Source organism: Triticum aestivum, chromosome 1D, assembly GCF_018294505.1.
Source record: "Triticum aestivum cultivar Chinese Spring chromosome 1D, IWGSC CS RefSeq v2.1, whole genome shotgun sequence".
Classification (NCBI taxonomy): Eukaryota; Viridiplantae; Streptophyta; class Magnoliopsida; order Poales; family Poaceae; genus Triticum; species Triticum aestivum.
Genome location: NC_057796.1, coordinates 395,466,070 through 395,481,208, shown reverse-complemented (window position 1 = coordinate 395,481,208; position 15,139 = coordinate 395,466,070). Strand labels below are relative to the sequence as shown.

Genomic DNA, 15,139 nt, shown 5'->3' with positions numbered 1-15,139 from the left:
CCAACTGGTCGTGTGTTCGATTCCTAGTAGTGGCACTATTTTTTTGGAGCTCTTTTTACGCGGCAGAGCAAAGACGGCTCGAGCGGATCAGAGGGTTAGCGAATCGTTCATGCCTGTTACTAAAATACAGTCGACTGGAAAATAGCTTTTTCGTTCTATAAAAGAAGAAGAATTCAGTTAAGAGCTTGGAATCGATACAAGTAACCATCACAATTAATTTGGAACTGGATTAGCCACAACATGAACATCTGTAAATTTCCAACTATGTATTAAAAAAAGAAGTGAAATGGACTTGATGACAGCAAACATATAGATTATATGTTAGTATTATAACAAAATCAAGCAAAACAATTTTTTACAGTAAAATTAACTGAAACGTGTTTCAACCACATTGAACATTACTTTTGCACAGAGCATCTCAAACAAATCAGTGGAAAAGAAGTATCACCCATTTATAGGGTCTCACAAACAAACGATTAATGGATCGCCTTTGCCACATCAGACATGAGCACTGCTTGTGGCCATCAACGTTAATCTCATTTGAACGACTTGCGAAATATTCCCTCTGCTGCATAGATGCAAACAAAACTTAAGTTTTAGTTATGAAACAAATAGCGTATCAAAATATTGTAACATGCAAATACTAATCCACAATATATACTAACATGAAACAATCTTTAAAACTCAAAGCACTGACCTCGATTTCTTCAATCAGTTCTTCTTGGAGAACACAAGAAGGCAGATCTATTGATATATGTTGTTGCCACATTCAGTTAGGAATAAATAAGTGTAAGAAAAGGACCAGAGAAAGAAATGTGTATTTTGTGCATGAAGTAAACAAAGAAAACAAATATCACATAGGTAAAAGGTCACAACATAGCAATAGTAATTTAGTATGCCTTCTCTAAATGGACGATGCAACATGCCAGAAAAATATACTATCACAATTTCTAGGTAAAACTATGTCACAGGTTAATCCTGATGAACTTTTTTTTTGACACGTCAACAGCGGGCTTACGCCGGTCTGAGCCATATAATACCGAAACTGAAGCAAGTACAAAGAGCAGCAAAGAGTTACAAGAGGTGGGAAAAGGAGAAGAAATTGTAAAATTGCATGAAGGCTATAATCCCGCAGCTAGATGAGACAACATAGCTCCCCAATCTCGCAGCAGGGATTGTTTATCAGCATTTTTTGCACCGGTGGGACCAGAGCAGCAGATCGTCAGCTGCTGCTTTAGCAATGTGGCGGACGCCAGGAGTTTCATTTCTGAACACCTTTGTGTTGTGACGCTTCTCAGTATTCCATGGGATATGAATGATCATGATGGAGCGAACCTTATTTGAAAGTGCCCCACCAAGCCAAACTTCCCACAGGTTGTCCGGCCTTCCGTTGAAGATACTCCTTAGGCCGTCCCAAACAGGCAGTAGATTATTGCAGTAGAGCAGAAGGTGAGCGTTGCACTCGGTTGCGCCACAGAAATGGCATGCATCCGAAGTAGCGATAGATCTCCGAAGTCTTCGTTCGTTGGTGTAGACACGGTCCTTGTTAGCAAGCCAAATGAAAATTCTACATTTGTTTGCGCGAAGTTCTTCCATATAGTTGTGGCCAGAGGGTTGACTGGGCTGTCCTGCCAGATCGCCTTTATATGCCAATTTAGTTGAGAGAGGCACGCCCCCTTGCCTGCAAATTCTGTAGTATACAACCTGCAAATTCAAGTTAACCGAGGCCATAAGCGTGAAACGCTAATAGTTCAAGTTCCGCCGCATGGGATAGTCTAGGAGCAAGATCAAGGTTCAACTCAGCAGATGCAAGTACCCTAGCTATAGAAGAGGTCTGTCTGTTAGAGTGCGAATAGATCGTCCGCAATTGGCAGTCCAAGATAGTTTGGTGGGAGGGAAGCCATAAGCCGTTCCATAATGAGGTGGTTGTGCCATTGCCAATTCTGACAGTGGTGATAGAGCGGAAGAATTCAAGACCGTTTAGAACGTTACGCCAAACCGGAGTGGCGGAATTATCACATGTGCCCTAGTCATGAATCAGGGACCAACCATACTTGTTGACGAGGTAAGTCGGAGCCAAAGGTTGTCCGAAATCATGTAGTTTTGAAAGGTGCTTAAGGAGAAGTCACAAGTTCATGTGTGTCAGCGAAGAGAAATCTAGACCATAGAGAATGGAGCACACACGAGATCCCAAGCCACTTTGCATTGCCCGCCAGTAATAGAGTCTTGCCTAGACCAAAAGAAAGCACGGCACCGTTTGTCTAATTCCAGAAGTGTGCCGGCCGGCAGCAGCAACGCGATCATAGCATAGATAGGTAATACACGAAGGGCCGCACGAACAAGGATCACCCTTCCCGCCAAAGAGAGCAAGAGGCCACGCCAGCCAGCAAGCCGACGACCCACTTTGTCGATAATGAAGAAAAACTCTCACAAGTTTAACTTGGAGGTCGAGAGGGGAAGACAAGGTACAATTGGGGGAAAGAGACCATCGGGCATCGTAGGATCGCAGCAAGAGTAATGGAGAGATCTGGGTCGACGTGGATTGAGGCAAAAGTACTTTTGTGGAAATTGATTGAGAGGCCAATTGCCTCGATGAACTGGTTGGGTAGAAGTTTTAAATGATGAAGTTGTTCAGCGACTGTCGGGAGGATCATCAACAGATCGTCAGCGTATTGCAGAACCGGGCAAGGGAGGTTGTTGTCCAAGGGGTGGGATAGAAGTCCAACATTAGAAGCTTGAATGATCATGCGTTGAAGCACATCAACAACTAAGATGAAAAGATATGGCGACAGCGGACCCCCCTGCCGCAACATCCGCCGACGAAACCACATGCCAGGTTTCCCATTTAGCAGGATGGCAAAGGTGCTTGAAGATTTTGACAGACCGGTCCCCTGTATAGGCCTTGCGTATTTGTAGCAACTTCGCTGCTCTTGTTTATAGCCCATGTTGTGAAAGCCAGCCAACATTCTACCAATTCCAGAGGCCCATCAAAATTGGCCACGTTCTTCCATTGACAGCCCAACTCAATTTCAGGCGGGGTATATATTGCACAGCTGGTATAGTTGCAGTGGTGCATTCATATGTGACAAGCCGATCTCCAGGGAATACAAGCTGGAATCACAAATAGGTGTGTAGAAAAAGGAATAACATGTGTTGTCTATTTTCGAAGAAAAAAAATCTGCTTTCAAGGATTGGGCCTGCCGTCTACAACACCGTAATGATCAGTAGCATTTTTTGTGTCGAAATTAACACGTACTGTGAAGATATGTGGGTTATGCATGTGCACTGTGAATCACTATGGCCATCGTCACAGCTTTCCTCTCCCCTTCCCTCCCATGAGTCCCACCGGTGCCGTGGTGGCCATGGCCCACGCAAAATCTTCGACGAAGCTGTCGCAAAACCACTGTGGACAGGCTGCAGCTCGATAAATTCCTGAGAAAACTGCCAGCGACGGATTGCGGCTCCGCCACCATTGGTTGCAACACCGTGGCAGCTCCTTCACCAGTGGTCACGCGGCATTGCAGCTTCCCAAAGGTTCCAGCATCCGTATAGCCGGTTGTAGCAAACGAAAAGGCCACATCCAGCAAAAAAACCAAAGCAACATAAAACTCCAGTACTCGGTTGAAGCACAAAAATTGTCGGTTCCAGCAAAAAAAGGAATATGGTGGTAGCAAAATTTTGAGGCTGGTCCCAGCAAAAATAAAAAACGATAAAAGCAAAAATGCAAAAATCGGGCAATGTTCCAACAAACCGACACACCGGTGGTAGAAAAAAATTGAAGTGGTTCCAGCAACCCAAAACGCCATTGGAAACAAAAATACAAAAAATTGAACATTTGTTCTAGCAAAAGCGAAATGCCCGGTTGTAACAAAAAAATGGATCGAGTTCCATCAAAGCAAAACGCCAATGGTAGCAAATTGCGAAACAGTTTTGCTAAATTGGCGTCGGTTTCAGCAAAATCAAAAGCGCCGGTGGTAGCAAATTTTTGTGCTGGTTCCAGCGAACCTCCGGCGATGGCGCACCTCGCCGGGGCCAGTTAGCTAGCCACATTGGTCATTTGGTTCTGTCGTTAAACCGGGACAGGCTTTCTTGCCGTCAAGATAGCAGTAAGTGGCTTACAGGTGGGGCCTGCTTGTCATGCTTCGATGAGTTGGCGCGCGAGCACGTTGACTTCTGGCTCACGAGTCACACCGGCGGGTGGCCTCCGTTGACAACGTCGACACGTTTGGCGACGGCGGCGGCGGGGAGGAGGAGGGTGCGGCAGAGCGGGCAGCTGGGCTGGGAGCGGAGCCAGGCGTCGACGCACTCCGGGTGGAAGCAGTGGCCGCAGGGAGGGAGCGCCTTCACCTTGTCCCCGGGCACCAGCGCGCTGATGCAGATCGAGCACTCCACAGCCGCCGCCGCCTGCTCCTCGTCTCCACCGTCGCCCTTCTGCCGAGAAGGGGAGCGCGCCGGCGAGGAGGCGGGCGGGCTGTAGAGCGTGACGGGCAGCCCATTGATGGCGTCGGCGTCGAGGCCGGGCACGGGCGAGGCCGCGGCGGACGAGGACGAGGCCTCGCGGTCGGCGTCGCGGCGGGCGCGGCGGCGGCCGCACGCCCAGCGGAGGTAGAGGCAGACGGCGACGAAGGCGACGAGGAGGGCGAGCAGGCCGGCCAGCAGCGGCACGGCGCGGCCGCGCAGCGCGAAGTTGCTGTCGTCGACGTCGCCGTACCGCACCCTCGCCACCTGGTTCGCCGTCCCCGCGGCGCCCTCCTGCGCGGCCATCGGTCGCTTCCTTCCTCTCCCTCCGCGAACTCCGCACGCACGCAAGCCTCGACGTGCACGAGCTTGGACTTCTTGGACTTATCAGCTAGACCACGCTCTCACGCCATGTGCGGGGTGCGGACTCGTGGAGCTGCGGTAGTCAAAGGCGGCGCATGGGAGACCGAGCGCGCTGCCGGCCGGCTTGTGGTGCAGGCGATCGACCGGAGGAGCGGGCGAGGAAATATCGGAGCAAGTGGCGGTGTGGCTCGGCCTGGCGAGAGAGCGATCGACCGGAGAGCGAGTGAGCTGCGAGATGTGGAGCGTGGTTTTAAAAATTCAAAGTCCTCGGCCGTCCCTTTTAAGCTTGGAAAAATGGCTCCTGCCGGTGGGGCACAGGTGGAACGGAAGCTAGCCGCGAGCTGATCGGGCCGGCACGGAGGCATGCCGCACTGTGCTGCCGCCGTGGACTCGGGAGCGCGATATTCTCCGGTTCCGATCGCTGGTCACGATCCACGGGGGATGGGATCGACGACTAACGGAGCTCCGCGCATGCATTCAGACCAATGGTTTTGAACTGCACAGTGCTTGCGATTTTTCAGCGGCGAATATTTTCTACGGGGATCTTTGACTGGCAATTATTTCTTTTTTTTTTTGGCGAATTTGTGGCTGGAGCTTGTGACAATTACATCGCCAAGGGTGAAATTGGCCGTCCTGCTCCTGCCGGCTGGTGGCCATCTGCTTCGAGGGTTCGTCGGCGAGCTGCCCCCGCTCAGGTGACTCGAGAGAATCTACAAATCCACAACCTTTTCTCTGCCGCCTATCCATGCTCCTCTCCCTCTCTCTTCGTGGTTGCGGCGGTCTTCGACGCGCTCCTAGCTAGGGTTTCTCCACTCTCACATTGATCTACCTTTGAACAAGAGTGATGGCACATGAGGGTTGGCGTTGCTCAATCCAGCCGATGAATATCAAAACTGAGGTGGGAATTGCCATACTTATCAACTAAACCTGCCATTCCCGTGTGTATAAATTAGCACAAAAAACATTCAATTTGTTATGGGTAAATCCCGAACATTTGAGACTTATCGACGTCCTTTTCTTTCAGAACAAGTAGTACGGGCTAGTCATATAGTTGCTAGTATATTTAAACATTTCACCACACGCGGAAGGCTTTGCTTCCAGGGGATAGTTCTCTTTGGCTCTCACCGCAACTTTTGGCCGGACCCTTCGTGCACGGCGCGGCGATGTGTCATCACGCACCGGCACGGCCCGATTGACCGATCATAGCACCAGGCACGGCAAACTTTACCCTGGCGTGGAGCGACTGCTAAATCTGTTGGCACCTCTCTGCGTCTCAGCACTATGCATGCATGCCCGCCGAACGAAACACGGAAAACGAACACGGTGCAACGTTACGTGCAATCCACCGTGTCCTTGCCATATCGAGGCAACAAAGCCGTGTCACGGGGCAGGTCGCTTTGAGCTCGTGCTCGAGATAAGCCCGGGATAACAAAGAGCACCCTTGCATGGACCCCGGTCGGCCGGCCGACTTTGGGGCAGTAGTGCTCGATCATGCATATCACTAGCTGTCTAGCTACACACATATCATCACCTTTTTTGCCAATCCGATCGCGTGGTTGCTAATAAATTATTGACGCACAACAGAGACCCGGCGATTTGTAGCCTGGATAGCTAGCTGAAAAGGGCAAGGATTAAAAGCCAGAAACCGTGTGTCTCATCTCATCTCACCGCTCGAGGCACCATCATCATATGTATCTTCACCGTCATCGTCCCGAAAATATCCTAAGAAAAAGGCGGAGACGTACGCCGGGTAACCACGCAGCCGTTGCCTGTGCGTTCCGCCGTCAGCACTGGGTAGGAGTCGTAGCTTTTGCTTTGGACGGGCAGCGATCGAGGTGCAGTGCATGCAACTGCTCGTTGAGCTATGTTGTCGCCGGCGTTTAGCCCAGGGCCGGGCAGTCGGCCGTCGTGCGCGGGAAAGGCGGATGCGGGCCTTCCCTCTGCCCAGGTTGCATCCGGCAGAGTGCGCCCTAGCTGTGGGCGCGAAAGCAGCTCCGAGCTCGCGGTCCAGCACGGCAAAAGCGACCATATCTTAGCCAGCATCGCACTAATATGTGTACTGTCAGCCTGTGCTAGCTAGGCCAGGGTTACGGTTCCTTTACGTGCAGTTTCCATCATGGCCGCAACCAATCTACTTGCTCCGTTCGTACGTGCAAGTCGGCCAAAGTATCCTCGGCCCTCTGCCTCACTTCTCCTCCACTAGCTTCACGGCCGGTCGCGCGCCCACATTGACACTCAGACTCAGGCTAGCCGGACATGCATGCATGCGTACGCGCCGTACTACAAGGTTGTCATGCGATGCGATTGGACGGGTCGTTGCGTTGCATTGGCTGGCTGCCTTAAGGGACGGACGACGACGAGATGCGATTCGTGAGTCGGTGGTCTGTTGGTGCAGAGGATGAGGAGATGCGGCAGGTAAAGAGGCGAGGCGCCTGCAGCCTGCCGGTGGACTACTTGCGGCCGGCGAGGGACCGGTGAGTGCATGTCTGATGCGAAAGTAGCTGCAAGTTCCGTGTGACCACTGTGTGTGATGGGATGCATCGAAGGGGCTGATCAGAGCAACTTGATCTGACGAACTATATATTGCCTGTAGATCATGAGTGGTGATGGTGGACGAGCGGAACGGTTCACCTAGCCAGCGCTGCCCACTAGTGACTAGTCCAGGGCATAATTGTTCAGGGAAAAGACCGAAAGTGGTGGTGAAAACGTACCTGTCGAACTGAATCTTCTTGGCATCATTTGATACTCCCTGAAATGACAGTGTTATAGAGCAGTAGCCCAAGTCGACCGAAATGACAGCTGAACTTAAGCTGGAGTTTTTTTTTTAACAAAGTGGTAACGGCATCCAATCTCCGAAGTGTCCAGTCTGTTTTGACTTTTGAAGCAGGAAATTATCCCCATGAATAAAATCAGTAAATCTTATTCTACCTGTAAAAGAAACACTTATTCTACACTAGACTTCTTTTGTATATTCTACTTCTGTTTTCTTTTGGTGCAAATCTAGCTATCAAATTGGAATCGAGAAGCACACATCAGTGGCAATAGCAACTGGTTTACCCACTGGTATAAACAATCCAACTTCTCTGTAATGTCCGGTTATTCTCCATTTCGTTGAAAAAAGTGTTCAATACAATCTTGCTTCGAGGTAAGCAACACGATCGTTCCAGCTGCGGTCTTCAATCTGCCCAGGGACGAGTAGAGAAGGTGAGCCTCGAGAATGACCATTTGCGAACTTGCACAAAAGCACACCCAATAGACTTCACTGCATTTGGAATACCTGACTACATTTTTTGTTATGTTTATCTTTTTTTCTTTTCCAAAAGGTAGCAAGGGAAGTGCACCACAACAAAAATGGTTTTTTTTAAGGGAAAACAAAAATGGTTATGATCACGCAAGTGTGTCCACCCCACTGACTTTGACGGGGAATGCCTCAAAAGTGTACTCCCTTGGAGGTGTCAAAAAGTGCTATATTTTTTAATGTCTTGAAGATTGCTCACCACGCCTGGCTAACGAAAGAGAGTTTTCACTCGTTGTGGATTTCGCTCACCTTCCTTTTTTTTAACACAATACAGATGCAAACACTTATATAAACGCGCACACACTCATCTCTATAAACACACACACGCACAGCCTACCCCTATGAGCACCTCCGAAAGACTGAGCCGGCATATCATCTTGAAATTTATGAAGTCACCGTAGGAACCTCGTCATCGACGGGAACATCTCCTCCCACCGAATGCGCATCGCCGGAAATCCTGAAATAAATCCAGAAATAAATGCGAGCACCAGGACTTGAACCCTGGTAGGCTGGGGATACCACAGTCCCTCTAACCTTCCTTTCAGCAGGGAAACAACATACTCCCTCCGGTCCTTTTTACTTTGCATATTAGATTTGTATCAAGTCAAACTGTACAAAGTTTGACCAAATTTATATTAAAAAATATCAACATCTACAATACCAAATACATAAACTATGAAACTACATTTCCTAATGAATCTAACAATATTGGTTGGGTATTGTGAATGTTGATATTTTTTTCTATAAGTTTAGTCAAAATAGAGATACTTTGACTTCAGACATAACTTATATGCAGACTATAAAGGACCGGAGGGAGTATGTGCACAACAACATAATGTCTCCACCTTTCTTTGTTTCTCCAAATATTCACCGTTTCTACCTTATCTTTATGACGCAAATATCTGGTGAACGTTCGTTGGGAGATAAATTTCCAACGAAAGACCGAGTTGCCATGCCAAAACAACTTTAAATGCCATGCGGCATTTCTTCAGGGACTTGCCATGTATGGAAGGTAACATTGCAATGTGTAAGGGAGAATTGCCACAATACTAACATGAAACAATCTTTAAAACTCAAAGCACTAACCTCAGTTTCTTCCATCGGTTCTTCTTGGATAACACAAGAAGGCATATATTGATATATGTTGTTGCCACATTCAGTTAGGAATAAATAAGTGTAAGAAAATGACCAGATAAAGAACAATGTATTTTGTGCATGAAGTAAATAAAGAAAACAAAAATGCATAGGTAAAAGGTCACAACATAGCAATAGTAATTTAGTGTGCCTTCTCTAAATGGACGATGCAACATGGAAGAAAAATATAGTATATCACAATTTCTTGGTAGAACTATGGTCACGGGTTAATTCTGATCAGTGGCGGAGCCAGCTCAAGTTTAGCCTGGGCAAGATCGAAGTGCCGCCATGTTAATAAGCTTTTTGCCAAGCAAACTCTTCAGTAAACTAATTTTCGCTACTACAATTCCTTGGACATGCAGCGTGGAAGCTCGGGCAGACGCCCCAGCTCGCCGGGTGCTAGCTCCACCACCAGTATACGCCTTGCATATCTGAAAGAGTATCTTCGCTGCTCTTGTTTATAGCCTACGTTGTGAAAAGCCAGCCAGCATTCCACCAATTCTAGAGGCCCTCCAAACTTAGCCACGTTCTTCCATTGACAGCCCAACTCAATTTCAGGCCGGGGTATATATTGCCCATGCCTCATGTTGTTGACTCAGCCTCGTGTTATTGTTCTCAATATTGGTACGTAGTTTTACTGAATGGGTTCTATCATCATCACATTTATGCAAGGGATTACGTGCAGTAGTCTTATGTTATTTGCAAACATTACAGATGGCCGAAATCACGAAGAAGTTTCCTGAGTAGGCCCAAAAGGGACGGAACTACTTGATGTGGGCATCCGACTACGAGATCGTGTTCGAAGGCAGATGCATTCTGAGGGTGATTGGTCTAGGGATCCATCCGGCTCCCACAGGCCACAAAGTTGCACCGGAGAATGCTCAAGCTCTGCACTTCCTTCGTCACCATCTGTGCCCTACTCTGATAGACGAATACATGGCAGAACGGAGCACTTCGGCCTTTCGACCGCTCTCAAGTAGCGGTACCAAAGGCCATTCAGCCTCTCGAAACACTGCTTGAGAGTGGTCGAAAGGACCGAAGCGCTATGTTCTGCCATGTACTCATCTTTTAGAGTAGCACACAAATGGCGAAGAAGGAAGGGCAGAGTCTGCGCATTCTCCCGTGCAACTTTGCAGATTATAGGGGCCAGCTGGGTCCCCAGACCAATCGCCCAAAGAATGTATCTGCCTTCAAGGACAATCTTGCAATCAAATGCCTACATCAATTAGTTTAGCTCGTTATGGGCAACCATGGAAACTTTTTCTTCAGGATTCCGACCACTTGCAATTTATGCATATAACATGAGACTACAATAGGTAATCCATTGCATAAACGTGATGATGATACAACTTATTCAATAAAACGGTATTCCAATATTTAATACATTCTTTGATGATAAAACGTGACAAGAATCTACAATAGTAAAAAACTATAGTGCACACGTGTACAAAGATGACATGTTAAGCACATCTTAAAAGTGAAAATTAGCGACAAAAAATGGATTCTCGAGGCATTTTGAAGCGTAAACATGCATTTTAGGGGAAATGGGGAGTTCTAGGGACTTATATGTAGAATAATTCAGCTGGAATAAAATGCGCGACAATACGAAAAGGCAGTGATGATAACATGTTCCCCCTGGGATAGGAGGAGAATCTGCTAATGGGTCGGCCCAAGTAGCATCGCCTCATAGGCGAGCGCTAACTTCTACTCGCAATAAGCGATAGACAGACTTTGCGCATAACCAATGACAGCCCATTGCAACTTCGCAGCAATGCTCATGATCGATGAACTAAGTTCGATACAACTTGGACTAGAGGCTTCAATTCTAACTATCTAAAAAACGTCATCTTTACAACAGAATAAATGCTAGTCTCATAATTGCCAAGTTCCCAGTTTGAACGAGTCGAGGAACGGGAACGAGGGTCGAGGATTGCTGGTGGCCAAAACTAGGGATCAATTGGCGTATACATCTCTGAACGATGGTTTGACGGGGGAAACGCGATCCTGTTAAATCGGGGACGATGAGCCCAGGTCGATCAGTCCTTCAAGAAAGCAAAAACAGATTAAGGAAAGAGTGCAATATCGCTACAGTTACGGCCACGGAATCGAATATTGAAAGCAAAAACAGATTAAGGCAAGAGCAAATTAAGGATATCCATCTGGTATTAGAGGAGCGCTGTTATTTTACGTCCTTTTCTGGCTTTTTGTTCCTCAATTATCTCCCATACAGTTACGGCCACGGTGTGTTTTTTTTATTCCTCGTACCTGCAACATCCGTTTTCTTCATGGGAACACGTACCAGCCGTCGAATCCTTTCGACCTACGCTTGATCCTGACCCTCGATTGAGGTCTATGAACCCGGGACACAGGACGCAGCATCGACCCGCATTCCCGGCTACTATGGTTAGTCTTATAGCAGCAGATTATATCATGCAAACAAACAACGTGGCCGACAAATTCAAAAACGAATGACCCGTCGACTTTTAATGACATTGATCACTAACCTTGAAAACATTGCAGAATCCAAGACCAATCCATTCTTCAATATCACGGAGTGTTTCTCAGAGAGCCTTCGGAAATGCTTCGTTATCAACGCTAAACAATTTGGATAAAATATCTTTGCTAGCAGCAGCTGTGACTACTCCAGAGGATTATTGCCATTGAACAAAACACCCATGATCTGAAAAAACATGGGCAGGTTTCAGATGGATATAATGTTAGCATCAATGAAAATCAGAAGCAGATTGCACTAACCAAACCTCCTACAAAGTCGTGTTTTCCTCTGGAAGCAAGTCATAGAGCATACAAAGTGCATGTGCATCACATATTCTAACATATGGATCCCTGGCACATGTCTAAAACCACTGACACGAGCCGAGCGACAACGTGTAATATTATACCAAGCTACCAGCCATGACGCAAAGGGCCCAAGTCCTCACTAAGGCCTTGTTCGGTTACACCCTTTGTCAAGAGGGTTGGAGGGGATTTGGGGGGATTTTGACTTGCAGAGGATTAAATCCACCTCAATCCCCGCCAAAACTACTGCACAACCCTGTCAACCGAACACGGCCTAATGGGTTTGTTTGAGATACATTCTTGTAGAAATATGTTACTTTCTCCGTTACTAAATATAGGGTGTATAGTTTTTGGCACGGAAATGAAAGAACACACATTGAGGGAAAATTTCACAAGTTTTGGGCGAGATTACACCTGACTAATTGACACGAGAAAATAGAGGAGCTTGCCTAATATAAGGAAATGTAATTAAATCCCTAAAAAAATTATCCAAACGAGTGGTGCAACGCAATATAAAGGAGAGCTTCGTTCTGGCGCCTGCAGCAACAACAAGATTTCATTTACAATCTCTTCCAACAGCAAATGTCAATCGATTATGGAAGAAATAGCCTTCTTGTTTGGAATACAACAGTTGAGCATGATTCAAAGTTTCAAACTCATGCAGTACCGCATATTTGTCTACATCATCCAAAAGGATTTCCTTGGTCCAATTCAAACATGGACGAACTTGCATCTGCCCCATATTGTTCCTCCTGTTTCACAACCTACCCCGGCCACGTAATCTACTTAGGATCAAATCATGGACAAACAGCAGCAATTCACACCGTATGATCTGGCTCGAAGTAATCACATGCAGAGAAGAATTCAGATGAGGGGTGCTTAGCTTACGTCTTGGAGTAGCGAGGAATTAAAGGTTGACGATCGAGCTTCTTGACCTCCAGCTAGCGACAGACCACGTGCGCCCAACGAACGCAAATCAGTGAGAGTTTCTACGGCCTGGGATGAGACGAGGGAAGGGCAATTTGTAGAAGCAAGCCTGCGGGAAGAGGTGAGCGACGTCAACGTCCATGGATATGAGGAGCTTGAGCGCGTCCACCTTGCCGGCGTGCGCCGAAGCGGAGGCCGAGGAGCGCCCGGATGGGGACGCCGTTGTCGAGGTTCGCGTCCTTGCCCATGCGCCGCCAACACGCACGACGCCCCTGCGCCTCTCGCCTGAAGCCCGAATATCCCCGCCCCTCTTCCGGGATAGGCACGCCTGCCCCGCTCTTTCCGGCCGCGACGGCGAGGCTGGGCGAAGGGATCTCGGCGGCCGCCGCGCGTTGCATCGGACATTGGGAGCGATTAGGTTTTAAATCCGCGCTAACCCGGCCCGGGCCCGGGTCTGGGCCGCGTTTCCTTTGGGCCCGCGTCCATCTGCGGTATAAAAGCACACGGGGCACTCCCGTACGGCGAGGCCTTTCTCCTCTCGCCTGGATCCGTACGCCGGCCGTCTCTCCCCCCGAACCTCACGCCGGAGTGCAGCCTTCGCTGGCGCCGCATCCCCCTGCCCTCCACGGCAACCAGGCGTGCACCCTTCTCCACTTCCCTTGCAGTCTCGCCGCGCCAGCCGCGCAGACTGGCTCGAGGTCAGTGAGCAGGGGATGTCATTTACTACTGCGCCGTTTCTCACTCAAATGTCATTTACTACTGCGCCGTTTCAATTGATCCACTGTGATTTATGGAGCTCTCCAACTTGTATTTTTTCCCGCTTTTAATATCACCTCATAATTCTTGATGACAACTCACACTACTCTTCGACACGGTCCATCGCTTTTACGCTTACGTGCTTACTCAGTTTCATGTCTCTATACAGTGTATTCAATGTGGCAACGGCAGCGAATTTCTCACCACTTCCCTATATGACCTCTTCCTTCGTTATGGCGCATCCTTTCGATTTTCATGCCCTCACACCTCGCCACAAAATGACAAGGCCGAACGTCTCATACGCACCACCAACGACATTCTTCGTGTTCTTCTCAACCGCTGACCATCCTCCTTCATCTCAACTTGGTATCAGACGCATCTACAATCTTTCTCGCTTCTGATATGAATCATCTTCTCCGGCGCGCGCGCAACTGGCCTCAACTCCCCCTCGCCTGCTGGCCTCACGATCGCCGCCATTTTGGTGACTCGTGCTGTTTTGGCCGCTGATTGTGGAAAGGGGGTCGCACCTGCCGTCGCGCCCGCTGCCTCCACTTTCTCTTTGGCCGCCCGACGGTCGCCCTTGCGGCTCTCCTGCGACCATCCTCCGCACTGAAGGCAGCACCCTGGTCCCGTGCTTGAACCTGGGTGGCGGCGGCCCCGTGGTGTCCCGTATGGACTGCGCTAACACCGGCCCGTCCTCCATCGTCGAACTACCTCCGTCCATCGCTCACCACTTCTAGTCCAAGCTGGAACTCGAGCCCGGTGCTTACTCCAAATGGCGTCAGCTATTCTACTTCATTTGTTGCAAATACAATGTCCAACATCACCTCGACGTCGTCGTCGATCCCACCCACGAGAGCATCGTGTGGCGCAATGACGACCTCACTATTGTCCTCTGCATGTATGGTGTCATCACCGAGGAGCTGCAGGACCTGGTGATGTCGCCAACAAGCACCGCCTAAGATGTGTGGCACAACTTCATCTCCTGTTCCAGGTCAACCAACTGGGTTGTGCCATCATCCTCGGCTCTGAGTTTCGGAACATGGTGCAAGGCGATCTCTCCATCGCCGAGTACACCCGCTGCCTCAAGGTGCTCGTCGGCGTTCTCGGTGACATCAGTGAACACATTACCAACCAGACCATAACACTACAACTCATCCGGGGGCTTAGCCACAAACTTCAGGTGATGGCTACCTTGCACCCGACGCAAGACCCATTCCCCTCCTTTCTCTAGGCTCGCTCCCGGCTGCTCTTGGAGGAGATCGCCGCCAACGAGTGCGCCCGTCTCGACGGTCATCCCAAGGCATCCTCCACCGCCCTCAACGTCGGTCAGGCCGCCCACCACGGCTGAGCGTCCGATCGAGGCTTTGATCAGCGCCGCGGTCGGATGCGGAGTCGGGGTGGGTT

General features: G+C 49.0%; 1 protein-coding gene across 1 annotated transcript; it reads right to left on the bottom strand.

Moving 5' to 3' along the window:
- Positions 1-1,037: 1,037 nt before the first annotated feature.
- On the bottom strand, positions 1,038-5,096 carry LOC123182333 (RING-H2 finger protein ATL66-like). Its single transcript, XM_044594854.1, has one exon. The coding sequence runs from the start codon at positions 4,762-4,764 to the stop codon at positions 4,186-4,188; it is 579 nt and encodes a 192-aa protein (XP_044450789.1). The 5' UTR covers positions 4,765-5,096; the 3' UTR covers positions 1,038-4,185.
- Between the last annotated feature and the right edge of the window lie 10,043 nt (positions 5,097-15,139).

What these genes read in the sequence shown, in the direction of transcription:
- LOC123182333 (XM_044594854.1), bottom strand. Translation starts at nt 4,764, where the DNA reads ATGGCCGCGCAGGAGGGCGCCGCGGGGACGGCGAACCAGGTGGCGAGG.